Source organism: Nanorana parkeri, unplaced genomic scaffold (assembly GCF_000935625.1).
Source record: "Nanorana parkeri isolate BGI_ZX_2015 unplaced genomic scaffold, ASM93562v1 scaffold1183, whole genome shotgun sequence".
Taxonomy (NCBI): domain Eukaryota; kingdom Metazoa; phylum Chordata; class Amphibia; order Anura; family Dicroglossidae; genus Nanorana; species Nanorana parkeri.
Window position 1 is genome coordinate 127,414 of NW_017307451.1, and position 21,412 is coordinate 148,825.

At 42.9% G+C, this 21,412-nt stretch overlaps 2 protein-coding genes across 4 annotated transcripts in view; one reads left to right on the forward strand and one right to left on the reverse strand.

Annotated features, from left to right (window-relative positions):
• Positions 1–11,919, forward strand: part of NR2C2AP (nuclear receptor 2C2 associated protein) — a 14,890-nt gene extending 2,971 nt beyond the window's left edge. Inside the window, exons 2-5 of the mRNA XM_018568419.1 lie at positions 2,277–2,367; positions 5,423–5,528; positions 9,966–10,033; positions 11,762–11,919. Coding sequence (XP_018423921.1) covers positions 2,277–2,367; positions 5,423–5,528; positions 9,966–10,033; positions 11,762–11,878 — 382 coding nt within the window. The 3' untranslated portion in view covers positions 11,879–11,919. The remainder of the gene's footprint in view (positions 1–2,276; positions 2,368–5,422; positions 5,529–9,965; positions 10,034–11,761) is intronic.
• A 7,632-nt stretch (positions 11,920–19,551) lies between these two features.
• RFXANK (regulatory factor X associated ankyrin containing protein) overlaps positions 19,552–21,412 on the reverse strand; it is a 22,188-nt gene continuing 20,327 nt past the window's right edge. For all 3 annotated transcript variants that reach the window (XM_018568418.1, XM_018568415.1, XM_018568416.1), the window contains exons 8-9: positions 21,098–21,178; positions 19,552–19,921 (exon numbers count right to left, since the gene is read on the reverse strand). In XM_018568418.1, the coding sequence (XP_018423920.1) occupies positions 19,869–19,921; positions 21,098–21,178 (134 nt within the window). In that variant the 3' untranslated portion in view covers positions 19,552–19,868. The remainder of the gene's footprint in view (positions 19,922–21,097; positions 21,179–21,412) is intronic.

The following is a 21,412-nucleotide window of genomic DNA, read 5'->3' on the forward strand; positions in this document are numbered from 1 at the left end:
TTTTTTTTTTTTTCTCATTTTAAAAAAAAATAGATATTTTTTTTTCACTTCACTTCCCGCCGGCTCCGCCCCCCTGCGACGCGGCCACTCGCAAGGGACGGAAGTCGGCAGCCGCCGTAGGACACAGCGGGGATCGCGGACCAGGTAAGACCTGTACGCTGTATTCCCCAGTGTGGCTCGGGGTTGCCGCTTTGTTAACCTCGATCCACACTCGGGAATAGCAATGGAAACGCGCGGAAAAACGCCCCAAAGAAGCTCCTGTACTCCTTTGGGCGTAGGGCGTTTTTCAGCGCCTTCCTACGCGCTGTAAAACGCCCAGGTGGGAACCATGCCCATAGGCAATCATTGGTTTTCACATGTTGAGCGTTTTACAGCACGTAGGAACGCGCTGTAAAATGCCCAGGTGTGAACCAGGCCTAACACTGGGTATTTGAACAACAGCTGAAGAGCGATAGGCATAAGATCTTCAGTAGGAGAGACACCAGACTTGCTTCTGAGGTCAGTTTTATTCCAGGCACTTCCAGGAGCCATCAGCTTCCCTGGCTCTCCTTCTCAATCAGTATTAGCCCCCCTCCAGACTTGAGGCTTAGCAAGGCATTTCCCGCACTTGAGCATTCCCACACCCAGGCCTAACACTGAGCGCAGGCTGGACTAAACTGCAACCAGGACTAAAGGTGGCCATGCACCTTACAACCATTGTACAACTTTTGTTGTCCAGACATCTCACCCTCGTTCCATTTTCTTACTACTAGCCCATCATGCACAGTTCACAATTAACGCTCATCAGCACCACTAACTGGCTGATTTTCATCGATCGAAAGGACAGATTTTCGTTTGAGCATGTGCAGTTTTCATCTTGAGATTTTTGTTGTACAACACAACTAACCTGTCAATTTTCATACAATTAGACAAATGTTTTCTAGCCTGCTTGAAAGACAGAAATCTGCCAGTTGTACAGTAATGGAGGTTGTGCACTTCCCATCAACTGGCAGATTTTCGGACGAAAACGTCAATGCCAGAACATCTGGAATTAACCAGGTAAATGCCAACTGTGAGTCAGGCAGACTTAGTACAGCTCTGACCAATCCCCCCCACCACCTTTGTGACATTAGCTACTGGTCCAGGAATGTCCTAGCCGCAAATGATTGGGCCGGAATAAGGAAGATGCATCAATTACAGTTTTGCATGCACTCGGGTGAACTGGGTTTGCGCTAAGCCCTTGTACATCATTACTGGTAAGCTTCTGTTGATATCTCTGCTGTTCAGCTCAGGTTAAAGAAGAACTGTGGGAATTTCAAAACTTTTCCCTTGCAGTTGGGCTACCTTTGCACTATAAGGGTTAAGTGCTCGTTTTGTCTAGGAGGCTCAAATAAAGCAGATATACTCACTTAAACCTTGGTCCCACCAGGCTGCTAGACTGGTCCCCACAGCCTCTTCTACCTTGGGCTCTGGCAGTCTAAGGACCCGTGACGTCATCCCGTCTAATCAGATCCATTGACTTGCATTAGATGTAAAGATGCCCAGGGACATTCCATAGGGGGAGAGAGGTGAGCGCTAACCGCTGCAGGGCCAAGGAATAGGTGAGTAAAACAGCTTTGAGCCCCCTAGACAAAAGGAGCACTTAACTCTTGCAGTGCTGGGGTAGCCCTCTTGCAAAGGATACATTTTTTTAATTCCCACAGTTTTTCTTTACCGCTCCTGTGCTCCATCAGCTTTTTATCCTAAGCTACTTTATGGTCTCATTTTTATTCATTTTAATAATCCTAGAAGTGAGTGAATACTTCTACATTGACAGATCCTGCAGCTCGCATAGAAAACATAAGCCAAAGGCCTCTGAGCACAGTCCTTTTTTAATATAAATGTATGTCCACTTTTTTCATTTAAGCTCAGGAGGTCTTCTCAGTCTCGGAGCATTGATTTGCAACTTGATATGTCTTTTATGCGTGGCTAGGATCAGCAAACCACATTGACAAAAACACAGCAGCCAGATTGTGGGAGCAGCTTGTTAAGTTTATGGCTCATTAATATTCATATATGTAAACAATGTTGGTCATGGATGAATTTATAACTGTTTTGAAAATGTTCAGTCTGTGTTCACTTTGTGTTGACCACACGACAATGGACTGCAAGTATCCTACCTCCTGTTAGAGCAGATGGTATCTGGAGATCATCTGGCAATCTGATTTATGAATATGCCTCATTGGTTGAAAACGTTGTTAAATACATCATGTGTATTTCCCCACTTCTCTTCTCATTGTTAATCACTGTATCTGCAGGGTGAGCTCCGTACTCCAGAGAGATGTCAAGCAGTTTGGCAAACAGTTTCTCTTTGACCACAGAGATGAGACGTGTTGGAACTCTGATCAGGTACAGTTATGGTAGCCTTTGATCTAGCAGGCTGATCAGGTGCAGTCATGGTAGTCTTTGGTATGACAGGCTGATCAGGTACAGTCACGGTAGCCTTCGGTCTGGCAGGCTAAACAGGTAGTCATGGTAGCCTATCGTCTGGAAGGTTTATCATGTACAGTCATTGTAGCCTTCTGTCTGGAAGGTTTATCGGTTACAGTCATGGTAGCCTTCTGTCAGGAAGGTTTATCGGGTACAGTCATGGTAGCCTTCTGTCAGGAAGGTTTATCGGGTACAGTCATGGTAGCCTTCTGTCTGGAAGGTTTATCAGGTACAGTCATGGTAGCCTTTGATCTGGCAGGCTAATCAGGTACAAGTACAGTCATGGTAGCCTTCTGTCTGGAAGGTTTATCAGGTACAGTCATGGTAGCCTTTGATCTGGCAGGCTAATCAGGTACAAGTACAGTCATGGTAGCCTTCTGTCTGACAGGCTAATCAGGTAGTTATGGTAGCCTTCAGTTTGGAAGGCTTATCGGGTACAGTCACGGTAGCCTTTGATAAGGCAGGCTGATTAGGTACAGTCATGGTCACCTTTTGATCTGGCAGGCTGATCAGGTACAGTCATGGTAGCCTTCGTTTTAACAGGCTAATAAGGTAGCCATGGTAGACTACGGTCTGGAAGGTTTGTCAGGTACAGTCATGGTAGCCTTCAGGCTGGAAGGCTTATCAGGTTCAGTCATGCTAGCCTTCTGTCTTATAAAAATGCACTGCTCTTTCAGATCTTCTCCAAATCTGGTCCCGACATGCTGTAAACAAGCCCCAAGTCCATTTTTTTTTTTTTGGTGGCTGAAACCTTTAGTAACACCTAGTTTAGCCTTCAATATTTAGTCACGGTGCCTCCTATGGAATTCTACTGTCACAATCAGATTTTCTCAACTGTTTTTGAGCCAGGGCAACCTCTAAAAGTATGAAAAATCCCGAGGCACCCCATTCTAAAATGTAAAACATATATGAAAAGAGTGTCCCCCACCCCCAAAATATATACCAGACCCTTTTGACAGTCATGGTAGCCTTCTGTCAGGAAGGTTTATCGGGTACAGTCATGGTAGCCTTCTGTCTGGAAGGTTTATCAGGTACAGTCATGGTAGCCTTTGATCTGGCAGGCTAATCAGGTACAAGTACAGTCATGGTAGCCTTCTGTCTGGAAGGTTTATCAGGTACAGTCATGGTAGCCTTTGATCTGGCAGGCTAATCAGGTACAAGTACAGTCATGGTAGCCTTCTGTCTGACAGGCTAATCAGGTAGTTATGGTAGCCTTCAGTTTGGAAGGCTTATCGGGTACAGTCACGGTAGCCTTTGATAAGGCAGGCTGATTAGGTACAGTCATGGTCACCTTTTGATCTGGCAGGCTGATCAGGTACAGTCATGGTAGCCTTCGTTTTAACAGGCTAATAAGGTAGCCATGGTAGACTACGGTCTGGAAGGTTTGTCAGGTACAGTCATGGTAGCCTTCAGGCTGGAAGGCTTATCAGGTTCAGTCATGCTAGCCTTCTGTCTTATAAAAATGCACTGCTCTTTCAGATCTTCTCCAAATCTGGTCCCGACATGCTGTAAACAAGCCCCAAGTCCATTTTTTTTTTTTTGGTGGCTGAAACCTTTAGTAACACCTAGTTTAGCCTTCAATATTTAGTCACGGTGCCTCCTATGGAATTCTACTGTCACAATCAGATTTTCTCAACTGTTTTTGAGCCAGGGCAACCTCTAAAAGTATGAAAAATCCCGAGGCACCCCATTCTAAAATGTAAAACATATATGAAAAGAGTGTCCCCCACCCCCAAAATATATACCAGACCCTTTTGCTAAATAGGGGTCCGGTTAGGATTTTAACCACTTCCGGGCAGCCAGAAGTGGTAAAAACAAGAACACGGCTACTGCAGTAGCTGTGTTCTTGGGTGTTGTTTTTTAACAGTCCGTGATGGCTGTTAATGTACAAGCGATGCAGCGTCTGTAAAGCCGCAGGATCGTTTGTACCGTGCGGCGCTGCCGTTGGTTTCCCCGAGCTCCGCTGTCCCCTTGCGGCCCCCGAGACCGGCTTGGCGGGTCTCCCCGCAATGGTCGGAGAGAGATTCAGCGGCTTCTAGCCGCTGATCTCTCCTCCGATTACTGCACCCGGAAGTGATGTGTATTACAGAAGAGCCGGAGACACAGGGTCTGAAAGATCTCCTGATGTCTCCATAAAGAGGTCCTGTCACACCCTATCTGCTATTACATAGGGTGCTTGGTAGCCCTCTATGTGATGGCAATAGGGTTAATGTTAAAATCACTGTTGGCACTAAACTAATGAGCGGTAAAAGCGTTTAAAGTGTCCCCTATGGGAAATTTTGGGTATTGATGTTTTTTTGCGGCTTCACAGGCGAACACAATTTTAAGGCTTGACTTGTTTGATATCTATTTACCCCACGTGACCTTATCTTTTATATTTTACCAAAAAAATTGGGTATTATATTAAGTTTCTGTGCATAACATTTTAATTTAGTTTATTTTTTCCTAAATATACTGGTTTGATAAACATTTGCGCAAAAACCGTGCAACATAAAAAATTGCAACTAGCATTTTTTTTATTCTACAGGGCCGTTGCTGTCAGAACATATATAATTGTTTAGGGGTTTGAAGCTGTTTTGTAGCCAAAAATTCAGATTTTATCATGTGTGCGCAAATAGTAAGAAATTGCTCCATACAGCGAGTGGTTAAGGTGGATCGTCAGACAAAGTGTGGCTGCAACAGCATGTCATGGGGCGGGAGGTGGAGTAGGTCTGGACTGAGGCGGACTTCTGTCCTGTTTTGAATGCTTCGGAGGGACCTGGATACAACCCCTGGTAGATTAGTGTCATGCGTTTCTATGGTACTGGTGGTGGGCTTTCCTGCCCCATGAAAAAACATTGCACTGTGTGAACATTTTAAGGTTTAGATACAGTACATGTAATCTGTGTATCTATTTACCTGTAATTTTTACAGATGGAAACTAGTATGATAAAAAAAATCATCTGCTTCTGATTGTTCTTTTTTCTCATTCCAGGGGTCATCTCAGTGGATTGTACTTGAATTCCCTCAAAAAGTCAGTGTGTCTGAAATCCATATCCAGTTCCAAGGTGGTTTTTCCAGTAGAAACTGCGTTTTAGAAGGTAAGAACTGATTTAGCTAAGGAAGCTTTCAAAAGCGGCTGCATGAGGAGAGTGAAATACACTCATCCCCATAATTAGAGCCGATGCATGACACTGAAGCTGTCGCATGTCGGCTCTATTGATCGGGAAAACAAAGCGGTCACGTACCGCAGATCGCTAGTTCCCGATCTTCTCCCTGCAGAGATGACTGATTCCCCCCTCCCCTCTCCAATCCTCCAGAGCTGACTGGAGGAACAGACAAGGGAGAGGATAGGGCACAGCTGGCTCTGCCTCTAGAGAGGCAGAGCCAGCTGTCAATCAGGCAGGAGGGTGGATCCCAACAATTTTGCCAGGGACCCATCAAGGCTGGAGCACGGCTTTGCGCTGTAAGCATATAGCAGGCAATAGCCCACTATATGCTGAGTTTTGGGTCACAGGAGGACATAGTATATGTTCTCCTGTGATCCTTAAGAGAACTATGGGCAAAAATGTTTGGGCCATAGTTCTCTTTTAAATGCTGTTGAAGTTCATGGAACCGCAGCCAAACAGGGTACACATGCTGGAAGGACATGAAACAGACCATGCACTATCATAGGTGCATTCCACCATCACAAACATGTCATTGTGAGCAGGCAATGTCACCCTAATGATACTGATCACTACATTGACATGTACAGGTGAAACTTGAATAATTAGAATATCGTGCAAAAGTTCATTTATTTCACTAATGCAACTTAAAAGGTGAAACTAATATATGAGATAGACTCATTACATGCAAAGCAAGATAATTCAAGCCGTGATTTGTCATAATTGTGATGATTATGGCTTACAGCTCATGAAAACCCCAAATCCAAATGAGAATATTACATGCAATCAATAAAACAAGGATTGTACATAGAACAATATCGGACCTCTGAAAAGTATAAGCATGCATATGTACTCCGTACTTGGTTTGGGCCCCTTTTGCAGCAATTACTGCCTCAATGCGGCGTGGCATGGAAGCTATCAGCCTGTGGCACTGCTGAGGTGTTATGGAAGACCAGGATGCTTCAATAGCGGCCTTCAGCTCTTCTGCATTGTTCGGTCTCATGTCTCATCTTTCTCTTGGCAATGCCCCATAGATTCTCTATGGGGTTCAGGTGAGGCGAGTTTGCTGGCCAATCAAGCACAGTAATCCCACGGTCATTGAACCAGGTTTTGGTGCTTTTGGCAGTGTGGGCAGGTGCCAAGTCCTGCTGGAAAATGAAGTCAGCATCCCCATAGAGCTCGTCTGCGGAAGGAAGCATGAAGTGCTCCAAAATCTCCTGGTAGACGGCTGCGTTGACCCTGGACTTAATGAAGCACAGTGGACCAACACCAGCAGATGACATGGCTCCCCAAATCAACACAGACTGTGGAAACTTCACACTGGACTTCAAGCATCTTGCAGTGTGTGCCTCTCCATTCTTCCTCCATACTCTGGGTCCTTGGTTTCCAAATGAGATGCAAAATTTGCTCTCATCAGAAAAGAGGACTTTGGACCACTGAGCAACAGACCAGGTCTGTTTTTCTTTAGCCCAGGTAAGACGCTTCTGACGTTGTTTGTTGTTCAGGAGTGGCTTGACAAGAGGAATACGACATTTGAAGCCCATGTCCAGGATCCGTCTGTGTGTGGTGGCTCTTGATGCACTGACTCCAGCCTCAGTCCACTCCTTGTGAAAGTCCCCAACACTTTTGAATGGCCTTTTCCTGACAATCCTCTCCAGGCTGCGGTCATCCCTGCTGCTTGTGCACCTTTTTCTTCCACACTTTTCCCTTCCACATAACTTTCTATTAATGTGCTTTGATACAGCACTTTGGGAACATCCAACTTCTTTTGCAATTACCTTTTGAGGCTTTCCCTCCTTATGGAGGGTGTCAATGATGGTTTTCTGCACAACTGTCAGGTCAGCAGTCTTTCCCATGATTGTGATTCCTACTGAACCAGACTGAAGGTGCCCATACACTGCTCGATTCTCGTACGAGAATTGCGGGAAATACCGCGATCGTACGAGAATCGAGAAGTGTGAATGAAGACGTGCAACCGTTTCTACTGTACGGTTGCACGTCTTTTGTCTAAGGAGCACGCTAGAAAACCGTACGATTTTCGGCTGGTTTGAACGGTGCTCGGGAGACAAATGCCGAACAGGCCAGTGTGCGCACACGCACACTGCCCGTTCAGCATTGCGGTCATGCGATGATCGAGAGTACGATCTGCCTGTCCAAGATGGGCAGATCGTACGTTTTTTTTAATCACTTTACAACCATCGCAAGACTAAGGTCTTGCGATGGTTGTACAGTGTATGGCCACCTTGAGAGACCATTTAAAGGCTCGGGAACCCTTTGCAGGTGTTATGGCTTAATTAGCTGATTGGAGTGGGACACTTTGAGCCTAGAATATTGCACCTTCTCACAATATTCTAATTTTCTGAGCTGTAAGCCATAATCATCACAATGATGACAAATCACGGCTTGAACTATCTTGCTTTGCATGTAATGAGTCTATCTCATATATTAGTTTCACCTTTTATCAAGGTCATGTTGACCATGTCCAAATTTGACCTCAAATAATTTATTGGAGGCATCATTTGTGGTAGAGGTATTCGTATAGAATAGTGGCATTGTGTAGTATAGGGATTTGTAAAGCTGTAATCCAGGAGATTTAACAGACACAAATCAATACAGCTCTGTATCCATTATTACATCATTCAACCTGAACGGCCTGATTTTTCTCTGCTTCAGTTAGGTAACACTTAGGCTGGGTTCACACTTGGGCATTCGTAATATGCGCGTTTGACAAGCGTTTTGGGCCGCACGTTTTTACCGCGATTTGCGGTCAACGAAACGCACGACAAGCGCGCGTTTACAAGGGCTATACAGCTGTATCCTAATGGATACGCGTGGAAAATACGCCCCAAAGAAGCTCCTGTACTTCTTTGGGCAAAGGGCGTTTTTCAGCACGTTCCTACACGCTGAAATACGCCCAGGTGGGGACCATGCCCATAGGAAATAATGGGATTTCACTTGTTGGGCGTTTTACAGCGCGTCGATCAGCGCTGTAAAACGCCCAGGTGTGAACCAGGCCTTACAGGTCTCCTTCCTAGCCTATGACTGGACAGTAAAAGGAGTAGGTGCAAACTGATAACCTCATCCCTCTGCACTCTCCTCCCATTAGCATGCTCCTTCTGCTGCTGCACAAATGATTGGCTCTTTGTGATGCTTCTCCCACCTCCAGTCGGAGCTCTGTTATACAATGGACTGTACAGGATGACACCAAGTCAGATGCAGGTACTTACACTGCTTGCATATAAAATTCATTTAATAATCTATTAATGAATACAGAGCATCATTAATTTGCACAATTTATATTTGTGTGCAGTTCAGCTTTAATTGTTCTTTCTTTTTAACTTGAACTAGTTTTAAAACCTGAATTTTTACTTGGTATTACCCTCTTGCAATTCCCTGTGCAGCAGAGCTCAGATTGAAAAAGGAAATAGTAGTACAAGGAGCCAGTTGCACTGCAGTGCTTAAGTACTAACCAAGAGCATGCCTATGCAAGGAGAGAGCAGAGTGACTGAGAGATCATTTCATTACCCTGCACGGAGCATGGAGCCGTGTAATGACTCGCTGCCCGGCTACCTGATTGGTCGTGAAGCTGGGCAATCAGGAAGCGAGTCAATACTCGTCCCCCAAGTTCCTGATTGGCCAGAAATCTGTCTCCATGCTCCCTTGTCACCTGGTGATGAGGGAGCATGGGGCCAGCTTCCTGGCCAATCAGGAAGCCGGACACTGTGTAATGACATGCTGCCTGGCTTCCTGATTGGTCGGGAAGCTGACCAATCAGGCAGCCAGGCGGTGAGTCATTACCCAGCCCCCCCCCCCAGCTTCCTGTTTGACCAAAAAGGTGGCTCCATGCTTCCGCATCACCTGGTGACGAGGGAGCATGGAGACGGCTAACTGGAAAACCGGGTGTTGTCATTACACGCCGTCCAGCTTCCTGATTGTTCAGAAAACTGGCATTCAGGAAGCCAGGCAACAAGGGAACATAGAGCGAGTATCCCGGCCAATCTGGAACCTGTGTAATGACTCACCCCCCTCCTGATTGGCCAGAAAGCTGGCTCCACGCTTCCTCATCACCTGGTGATGTGGTAGCATGGAGACGACTTCCCAGCTAATTCGGAAGCTGGGCAGCGAGACATTACACGCCGCCCGGCTTCCTTAATGGGACTTTCGGTATTGGCGAGTACTGGAAAAAAAATATCCGTACTCGATACCGAAAAAACGGTATCTGTGCATCCTAGTCAGGGCTGTTTTGGCGGCTAGTGGGAGTGGTATTATCTTATGACCGGTGTATTTCATCTATGCATTTAGCTGTTTGCCTGAAATCCAGCTTTAAACAATGGTAAATATAACGTGTGTAATAATCCTCTTCCTTTGCAGGGTGCCTTAAAAATGAAGAGTTAGTGACATTAACAGAATTTTATCCAGAAGACATCAATGCCCTTCAGATATCCTTTTCAAAGCATTACAATTGCCAGATTTCAAAAGGTATTTAGCTGAAATATGTGGTTATCTGTAGAGATAGGAGTACAGTTCACTATACCATAAATATGGGAAAACAGCATTCCTTTTAGGCCTGGTTCACGAGCTCAAACGCAAACTGCACTCTAATGGCACCCCAATCACAGCTAGCAATCCGCTTGGCTTTCGGGCGCTTTACAGTGGGTGCAGTCGCACCCAGACGTAACCGCACAAAAAGGTGCAGGAACCTTGTTGCCATGCGGATATGACCTCATTGAAATCAGTGGAGCCGTGCGGCCACTGCAGCAAGCAACCGTGCATGAATGCGCGGCCCGGGCCGCCCATATGTGAACCAGGCCTCTGTCTGTGCTAGCTAACCCTTAGAATAATTAAATGGCATCTGGTACTAATGTAGAGTATAGACTTTCCTCTTAGGGTGACATCAGTTTAGTATTTGTTTGGTATTATTCTTGCACTGCAAGCAGCAGAGTATTTCCTCAGGTAAGTGAGATCATTTTATTGTTAGTTTAAAAATCTGACTTGTCTCTAGTCAGTCAGATACTCTAGTAAAATACTTTGGAAACACAATATGGTAAATGTTCCCATGCGGCCAAGACTTTGCACTGTTGTTGGGGTAAAGCATGTGTAGTCGAAAACTTGCCTTGGTCGCTTTAAAGGATAACAAAGCATAGTGGCAAATGGAACACATTCAAGATGAGATCCTTTACTTTTTAGTCCATGTATTAATTATTTGGCAGATGAAATAGAAATGTTGCTTTTTTGCGGAGACACAAAATGATGTACAAGTATTCAAATTAATCATGTTAGTGTCATAATGCAGAAGAACTTCAGCAGCATTGCAAGTTAAATGGCACGTGAAATTTAATGTAGAAAAAAACGTTATGTTATGCACCTAGACTGTAGGAACAGTGCCGCCATCTCTATATCAAATGTAATACAGTTATGGAAAACAGAGCTGGAAGAGAACTTGGGAATACTGGTTAACATTAAGCTACGGGTGGGGAAGTAAAAATGTGATGAAGAGTATCAGTGTGTTAATCCCCCTTCCTGTCCTGCCCATTTTTCAGTATTCAGCGCTGCGGTACTGTGACTGACATTTATTCCGTCATGCAACGCTGTACTGAAATTAGTTTTATACCATTTTTTGGGCCAGATAGAGATTTTGTTTAATGTTATTTATTCATCACTGGGTTTGTTATTTTTTTACTATATAAAGAAAAGAGGTCAAAACATTTAGAAAAAAAAATGTTTTGTTATGAAACATGAATTATTACCCAATTTTTTGGTCAAATATAAAAGATGGGGTCACGTTGGGTGCGCCTATAAAATTGCAAAAAACTACTATTCTCAAAATTGGCCATAGGCGACGCTTTTAAAGCTTTACTCATTAGCTTAGTGGTAACAGTGATTTAATGGCCCTAGACATTCGTGGTGATATGTCACGTGTGGCGCAATCATCATTTTAGCATGTAGGAGCACCCAACGCGTGTTTGTATGTGGTGGCAGGGCACTTTAAAACATTTCTTTTTTTTTTGGTTGATTTTAAATTTTTTTTAAATTTTTTTTTACATTTAACTTTATTGCCATCACAGGGGGCTAACAAACAAAGCTCAGACATCACCGGTATGAGTTTTAATGGTTCAGGAACGATAATGCTTTCCTATCATATATTTCCCTTAACTTATCTGCTTCACAAATTTGTATTCACAGAGCAGAATGTTGAAAAGCTACGGCTTACTTTCCCAAGCAGCACGGATTTCTTTGGAAGGATTGTAGTGTATCGCCTCGATGTACTTGGCCGCAAGTTTTGAGGATGTTACTTGGAGGCATATTTTAAATGAACATTCATTCCGTTGTTGCTGAACACTATAACGTTCCTGTGTGCTTATCAACTAATGAGCATTCGGTACAAAATCAGACATTCTGGAAAGGAAAATGTTTGCCAAAAGTTGGGATGCACCGATACCAAATACCGTATTCGGTACAAGTACAGATACTTGTCCTGCTCCAAGACTAGGCAAAGGTTAAATTCAAAAGTTAGGAGGCAGCTGTCATTTGTAAGGAGCACACGGAGCTCCTGGGATTTGTGCATTCCTGTATATATAAGGGATGCACCGATACAATTTTTCCAAGTACAAATACTGATACTTGCCCAAGTACTCACAGATACAAGTACTGATACATTTTTGTTTATTGTCATGTGACAGTTTTACTAAAACAATACAGACTAATGATTTCAGGACAGTGGTGGAGCGCCAGAGCCAGGTCCCAGCTGCAACCTCTGCAACCCTGGTAGTTCTCATGAAAATGCCAAGTATCGGCACTGGTATCTGAAAAGTATCGGTGCATTCCTAGCCAAAAGGGATCACATGCCTTGCATGTTGTGTCCAGGCCTTTGTTGATACCCATTATGCAAGGATGGAAAATATCCTTGATGGGCATGATAATAGCAACCATGTGTTTCACAACAAAGTATATGTAAGTCCGTTCACTTAAATCGCACATATGATTTTTATTTGATAATGTAATTTCAAAAGTAAATTTTAACATACTGAAATCCTGCATCTTTCATTCAAATAATACCTGGTGATCCTGCCATAAAGGTCATTGTTCAGGCACTTCTTGTTATAGGGTGACGACACTCTGTCCCTGTCTACCATTTTCTGCTGCACTGTCGCCCTGGCATGCACCTTCCCAATGGAAACTTTAAGCAGATGGATGCACAGTGTGCAGACAGTCATCTGTTGTCACCAACCGGAAACCCAAGAAATCACATGCAGCAGTTGCTGAGGACATGCTTGTAGACAAAATGGCTGCAAAGAAGCTGCAGACGTTTTGGTTTGCGACATAGGATAATAAAAGGTAAAAAGGAGTATTAAAATGGCAGCCCTCAGCAATCTAAATGTTTGTTACGGTTAAAGTGACATTAAACACTCTCCCCTCCCTCACTGCTGCTGTAAGCACTTACCTTATTTGATGCCTCTTGATGCGATCATCTTCATTTTACTAGATTCCAACACTGGTGCCGGTCTCTGACTCCTCGTGTCCCATGGTGTCTTTCCGGCATTCGCGCTCCTGCCTGCGTCCACTCACTGTCATTGTGTTTTCTCCCCCTCCACTCTACTGCGCATGCGCCCGCTCACTTTCCACCTTCACAGCCATTTGGGAGCAAACGGCGCTGGCACAGGTAAGTAATTCGGTATTTCCCTAATATTTTTTCTTGCAAGCAGCAGATATATGTCAAAAAAGGAAATATTTTAATACTCCTTTAAAGTGACATTAAAGTCAATTTTTTTTTTCCCTGTTAATGTCAGCACTTACCTTAAATGATGTCTCTTAATCCGATATTCCTCTTCTTTCCTGATTGTTTTCATCTGTCCCTCCAGCGCTGACTCCTCTGTCCTTGCTGGCACTTCCTGTCCCACGGTGTCTACATGCGGGTGCACACGTCCATATACTTACCTTGCGTCTCTCCTCGCCTCCCGGCTGAAAATCCGATCTGCGCATGCAGCTGCCCGAGCAGTTTTGGATTTTCGAGCGGGAGCGTGCGGCGAAAACGGGGTAAGTTTACAGCGTTTAAAAAAAAAAAATATTAAACTTTTTGCATATATCTACTGCTTGCAAGCAGTAGTTATATTCCAAAAAAAAACAGGCTTTAGAAACCCTTTAAGGACCCCTTTAATCCTGTGCATTGTGTAATGTGTGGTAAAATGCACAGTTACACACAGCATTCTGTGCAATGCCATTTATTTTGAATGTCACCCCAGAGCATAGCACAGCAGGTGCTCATGGATCCACACTGCAGTGCATTGCAACACATTCTGTGTATTGAAATGCACTTACAGGTCCAGTTTTTGTATTGTTGCCAAGCATTGGCAGCCCATTCTAAATGAATGAGCTGCCTTAAAGCGACACTAAACTCAGGAGTTAAATCTTATAAAAACATACAAGGACCCTAATTATTAACATAATGTATCTTACTTGTGTATCACTCAACTGTAGATCCTCCAATCATCTCTGAATTCATGCTGACACTGTCCTTCCTTCTGGAGGGTGGCTACTTTTGTTCCCCATGGTCCCTGTGTGTGTCAAAGCTCCAAGCTCACTCCAGTGATGGACTACAATCTCACTATGAATTAAACTAAATATGAGGTAAACTAAACATTTCTTTAGTAGAGGAGTACCCGTCAGTATAAAAATCTGTGTCCCTGGTGCAGATTTCCCCTCACTTCCTATCCTGAGAAGCTGGCTATACACTAATTGTCATACAACCCTTCATATGAAAAAATCTTGTCAGAACATCTGATAATGCTAACAAACCTGACGAATGTTGTTCAAAATTTGGTTTGGTTTTAACATTCTTTTTTGGAAATTGAGTTTCTTGATGAAAACCAGTTACTGCCAGAATTTAGTTTGAAAACGTTTTTCAACCCTGCTCTTTCGATTTTTTTTCTTCAACCACTGTGGTCGTAAACGGTTGTCAGCCCTATTAGCTATTAGAAAATTGAACAAACGTTCTGAAAACAAAAGTTTTTGAACGAAATTCTACTACTGTATTGCCAGCTCTAAATCCATTGTCACTAGGACAGAAAGTGAAGGGAAATCCCTCTAATGGAGCCCCAGATAGCTATAAAAACCCGTCAGGGGTTCTAATTAACTCTTCCCTACTAAAGCCAAAACCAGAAAAGTTTTTGGCTTGACATACCCTTTAAAAATCAAGATGTTCCCTATAAATAGCAGATTTTTATTCAGGTCCACTTTAAAGTATGAACAGATTAGATTGGTTTAGCTCTACACTTTTACTTTTAACGCGGCGCATATTTATCGATTAGTTTTACACTTTTACCAGACCCCAAATCTTGTTTACAAACGCAACGTGTAAAAAAATCCAATGCTTTATTTTTTAAAACATAAAATTATTCTGCTTAAAGAGATAGAAATCCTTTTATTATAGTTTTTTTTCTTGAAGTATACAGAAAAGTGATTTTAAGTTCATCCAAAATACCTTCCTATTACCTATTTACACATTACTTTGCAGAAACCCGATATCTTGGTAGCAGATTTGTCTCCGTTCACAGTTATTTTGTGGTATTACATATTTTATGAACTTGGGATTTAAAGGATTTCAAGAATTGTAGGTGCAAGTGTGCGGGCAAACGTTTTAGCTGGAATTGTTTTTATCCCAATACTATAGTCGTGTAGGCTGATTCATAATCGTAGGTCTAATGCAAGAAAAAGTAGAAATGATTCAATTAAACAGTATTGTATATTAAGAGCCCATTCACACCAGGGCGGTTGCGGATCAGCGCATTTACAATGCTGATTTCAAAAGGGAGGTTTTGGGAGTTTTTTTAATTGTTTCAGCGCTGAAACGCAATAAAAAAATGCCCAAAACCGCGCTAATCAGCACGGTTCAATTGACAGCTGTATGGAAACCGCACTGATCAGCACGGTAAAAATAGTGCAGGGGCGGTTCGGATCGCGCTGAACGGTCCCCATAGAAATGTATGGGGTCATTCATGTTGGCGGATCTGCGCGCCCAAACCTGCCCCGATGTGAACAGGGCCTCAAAGTGACCCAGTCAACAAATACAAACATTTGCAAAAAGCACATAATTAATAAAAAGGTGAGTAGTTACCTCATCTGCCACCACCACTTGCTGATCCAGAGGAATCACGTATTGAAGTCTTTGTGTGCATCGATCTACTATGTCCTCTGCAAAGCTCAGTGGTTCCTCCTGATGATCTCCACATCACTACAGGACACAGTAGTGAAGTGGACGTTGGCAGGAGGAACCACTGAGCACAATGGAGAGATAAGAGATTAACACTCTTGAAAAAGCAGTCTCTTACCAGGTTTCAGAGGAAAATATTTTTTTGCACTTGTGGATTGCTAATAGAGTTGCTTGTAAAAGCAAAACAATACTGTTTTTAGTGCATTGCTAATTTTAAAAATCTGCATGGATAAATGCCTCATATGTTGAAATTTATAACAGTATTTTCTTATCAAAAACCTGTAGCTTTAACCATGAAAGTAATAATTGGGTTGCAGTCATGTGACTGTGCCTAGGCTTCAGGGGTACAACCTGAGAGAATTATGTTATCGGTGTGTTGTAGGCAAGAGAAAAGCAATTGTCAATCTTCTCTCTCCTAGACGTCACTCCCAGAATGCGCACTGTTAACAAGGTGAAGCGGCGGAATGGGGCATTGGTTTACCCACTCAAAGACAACAACAAAAAAAGAATACTGGAGACTAGAGGATATACATGATTATATGATCTGTGTTGCCATCTTAGTCTGGCAAGCAGATGCTGCCCCTAGATCATGTCTGCGCAAAGACCATACTTTCCTTCTCGGAAGGAAGGAATTTGAACGCTTGTGAGGGGTACTGCAATCTCTTTAAGAGGCATTAATTGCCCGTGTCACACTTAAATATTACAAATGCATTGAAAATGGAAAAATATATCTGAAACTAGGGACCTTTAGTGGAAACCTGTCCTGGAAGAAAGTTTACTGCCTTTGTTGACCCCCTCCTGAAAATGCTCATCACCTAGCAGTCTCTTACCCCCTCTACTTTGCAAGTCCCGGACCTGTAACTCCTATGTATATCACTAGTTCTGGCTTCACTTGCTGCAGATCTGTTTTAGGTCAGTGTATTCATACTGGAGAGAATGTGTATGGCAGCCAGGCAACTAGCTCTATAAAGAGATTAGCAACAGCAGCCTTTATATTTGCCATGACAGGTTTCCTTTAAGCACTGGTCACTAGTGTTCTTCCAACTTCTCCCTTTGCGTCACTCAGTGGCCTTATTTCTTGTTACTGCTCTCTATGATACACAGTGACACAAACAAGTGAAAATGGTAGAGGTAGGACAACTGGTGCCTATAGCACAGATGAGCTAATAGTATATTAAAAGTCAGGCAGATTTTACTGTTCCAGTTATCAGCCCTAAAGTTGAACTCCAGTCAAACATTTTTTGGCCATTTGCAATGTAGATGCAAATGAAGATTAAAAGAGAACTATGGGGTAAGTGGTTTTGACCATAGTTCTCTTTAGGGTCACTGGAGGACATATACTAACCTCCTCCTGTGGCCCAAAGCTCAGTATATAGTGGGCTATTGCCTGCGATATACTGGGAGATCCACAGCCGGGGACGGATCCTGACATTACTGTCTGGATCCACCCAACTGCGTGAGTGACAGCTGTCTCTGCCTATCTATAGGCAGAGCCATCTGTGCCCGCTCCCTCCCCCGTCCATTGACTGGAGGATCAGAGAGGGGAATCCCTGCGGGGAGTGGTAACTAACACCATCACTGCTCACTGCAGGGAGCCGATCGGAAAGTGAATGACCGACTGTATGTGTTCGCTCACTTCTCGATCAATAGAGCCGATCTGTGACAGCTTCTTTGTCGGCTCTAACTATGAGGATGAGTGGAAATCACTCGCCTCATAGTTCTCCTTTTAATGTACACTAAAGTGCCTAGTGTGGCTACTGCTGTGTTATGTAACACTCTCGCTTTCATTTCCCCTCCATGCAATATAGTCGGCACTGAACGCCGGTGCTGAACCTTAGTGGCGGCTGGAGCACACAGATCACAGTGGGTTGCTCGCTCTGCAGCTTATCCAGTCCCAAAACATCTTGCATTCTTTTCAAAGAATCAAGGTGTCCTGAGATTAGAAGAGGTGCAGATGAATGTTACACTCTACCCTCGTCTAATCACAGAATACTTTGCATTCTTAAAAAGAATGCAAGACATTTTTCAGAATGGACAATCTGCAGAGCGAGTGACCCGCTCTAACCTGTAAGTTGCAGTGCTGGATGTTTAGCTGTGACTGTATTGTATGGGGAAGATAGAAAGTAAGAGTATTACATAACTCAGCAGGGGCCACGTATCGCACTCACTTCATTAGTGTTCATTAGTTTTTACATTGCAAATAGCCAAAAACAGTTTTTGGATGAAGTTCAGCTTTAACCACTTATGATATCAGAGATAAAATATGTTATTTCCTTCACATACCTGTTGTATACACGGGTTTATATGTAATCCACATTTAAAGAAAGCCTACTCTGGTTTATAAATATGATTTATAAGCTCATGAACCGAATCAAAGTACACAGATATGACTGTAAACAATACTGAAACAACAAGCACTTGTGCTTTCCTTTACAAGACCCTGTTCAATCCATGGTTTCTACCCACTGATTTATAATCTGGTATATAAAGTAGTATTCCACTGTCTAGTATGGCTAAACAATCTGACCTTTTGCTGCTCAGCACTGTTCAGGGAAACAATGCTAAATAGTCTGTCACAGCTTCATTTGTGTTGGCAGAACAGAATGGGTTTGTGGGATATTCAATTACAATTTTTTCGTAGATTTCAGCAGATTAGATATGGCAGCATCAGCTCAAAATGCAGCCCTATGAACAATTAATTGCATGTTCAGATAGTAGAAAGTGAGCTGCTTTGGGTGGAGGGGGGAAGGGATATATGTCTTGAATGATGCTATACCCTCTGTAAAGTGCTGTCATGTCCTGTAAAAGAACTTGAGCGATACCAGTCTCCCCCCTGTTGACCCCAATCTGACACTTCTATATGTGTCTTATGCCTGCAGGGAGGTGTGCTTCCTCCTGCTAGCCACTACACAACTTTGAGTATCCTTGCAGCTCTCAAGAACCTGTAGGCTGTACACCAGGCTTTGATCCCACATAAAACCTTATGTACTGAACAGCTGGGCTTCCCACTTGCCTTGATATAATTATGACAGCGCCTTTCCTTTTCTTTTTGGCTCTTCTGCTCTGAGAGAAAGGTAACACGGGATGATGCTTTTCCTGAGAGGTAAGACTGATATGGACTGGATTGTTACACATGCCCATGGGTAACTGGTTCTCTTCAAACATAAAACTGTTTGAAGAAGTTGTGGGAAAAAAAGTCTTCTACTGCACAGCACTAAACTGTAAAAAAAATAAGTGCAAACTGCGTAATAAGCCATTAATTGGAATTCGAATAAAAATGTGTTCCCAATGAAATTCAATACAAATGATGGCTTACATGAACTGGGACCCCTTAAAATCATTACCTGGAATCATTCTGTAGCCCTTATATTTGCTTGAGAACTTTGATAAATGCTGTTTTTTTTTTTGCAAAACTATTGCATGCATATGGCCAACATTATACCTGACAAACACATAGAGTAGATATTTGTGTATATAAAGCAGTTGTCATTCGTTGTGCCAAACAGATTCACCACTTTCCCCTAATTAAAATGTATCGAGCTATAGTTTTCTTAAAGATGATCTCCAGGGTTTAAAGACCTCTAGATTAGGGAAACAGAAGTAAGCCTCCCATCTAAAACCCTTTAAAACCTGGAGTTCTTCTTAAATGACAGAAAATATACCATATAGTATGGTAATGGTTTCAAAGTTGCTGATTAATGTTGGAGATACAGAAGAAGATAGGCTAAAATGCCACCTACAGTACACAGACCTTCCATCGTCATGGAGGGGCAAGGCACATTTACAAAGGGTAACAGCCAACATCCAAATGTCATTCCTGCTGCAGAAGACAAGCCATGGAATTCTTTCTTCATTATAATGTGTTAGACAAGTTAATCAGATAACGATGACCCTTTTTCTGAATGTGCATTCTTCTGTCAGGTCCTTCATTAAAGTATTTTGCCCTACAAAAGAAATGCCAGGTTGCTTAGTATTTGCTGTAGCATCTTGTCCATGACCTCTGTCAGATGTCGCAGCAGATGAAGATGAGCTCATATATCTCTCTACTTCTTCCTCTCCACGGTGTGTCACACTTGGCTCTGAAACAATTTCAGGATGTGATGTTCAATGACCTGTTGGACTAGAGAAAAATTGTAACATCGTAAGGTTGGAAAAAACAATCTCAAGTCCATTAATTTGTCTGTTTTCTAACACTGTATATGATCCCAGGGTTATGGCTGTCTTCTTTGTGTCAACGGTATTAAACAGAACTTCAGCACAGAAACACTGTCATATCTACAGCAAAGTCACTCTGCTTCAATGTAAGCAGCAACAATCTGCGTAGAACATGCCCAGTATCTATATACTAAACTGTATATGCTTGTTTAGCCTTAAAGCTAAAGTCCAGGCAACCAGCTAAATACACAGATGAAATACATATGTGTGAGTGCTTGGTAGTGAAGAAGACTATCACTAAGCCGCATACTCCTTGTTGACACATGAGAACTACTGATTGGCTTCTCGTACGGTACCTTGATCTCCCAGTCTAAACTCTGTTGTACAGGGTGTTGCAAGAGGCCAATATGAGGTCAAATTCGGATACTTATACTGCTTGCATTTAAAAAAAATGAATGATTAATGAATATAGAGCTACATGAACTTGTGTCTTTTAGATCGGCCTGGAGCTTTTTATCAAATCCTAAGTGAGCCTTTTGTTACCTCAATATTTATGGTGCCAATTCCCATTAGCTGTCATGTAATTGTTTACTTTTGTAGTGAAATTTGGGAACCCCTCCCCCCCCCATATGTTTTTTTATGTGTTCCCATTCACACAGTATACCTAAAAATAATAATAATTAAAAAAATTCATACCTGGGACCGGCTTAGTGGGTGTTGGCACATCCGTTCCCTCATCTCCTCCCTACTAAATGGAGTCGGAAGAAGGGATACCCCTGAGATTTTTAAATTCTTTGCTAGGACAGAGTGTTCATATCTAGTTTACGACTGATGATGAGATCAGTCAGGGCTACAGACAGGGTAAATTATGGTAAACATTAACTGCCCGACCTCCTCAACATCACATAGCAGGAGAAAATTTCAGTTTTGGAGTTTTCAGAAAAGAGCAAATCAAATGTAAGCAGCAATTTTTAAATATTAAAAATTGTAAAGCACTTCCTGTTCATAACTGGGGACACATAGTGAATGCATTAAGGTAAAAACAGCAAGCCTTTAGTACAACTTTATGAACACAGCTTCTATGACTGCATAATTGAATTACTCTTTGCTGATGTTTTCATTGAAATCATATTTAATGTACCTTTTTTATGACCCAGTGCCACAGCAAGATCCATCGGGGTATATCCAGAATCTGCCTCCATAGTTAAGTCAGCTCCTCTCTCTGTAGATATAACATAAGCATGCTCATATTCAAAACTAGTTCAGTGGGACTGATTATATAAAAGAATGAATGTAGAGCATTCATAATCCCTCTCCCTGTTGTTACCTTCATGCACCTTAAATCACAGCACCTCAATGTATTGTCCATCCTATATACCAGTGCTCCCCAACCTTTTTATCGCCGCGGACCGGTCAACGTTTAATAATTTTACCGTGGCCCGCTGAGGGGGGGGGG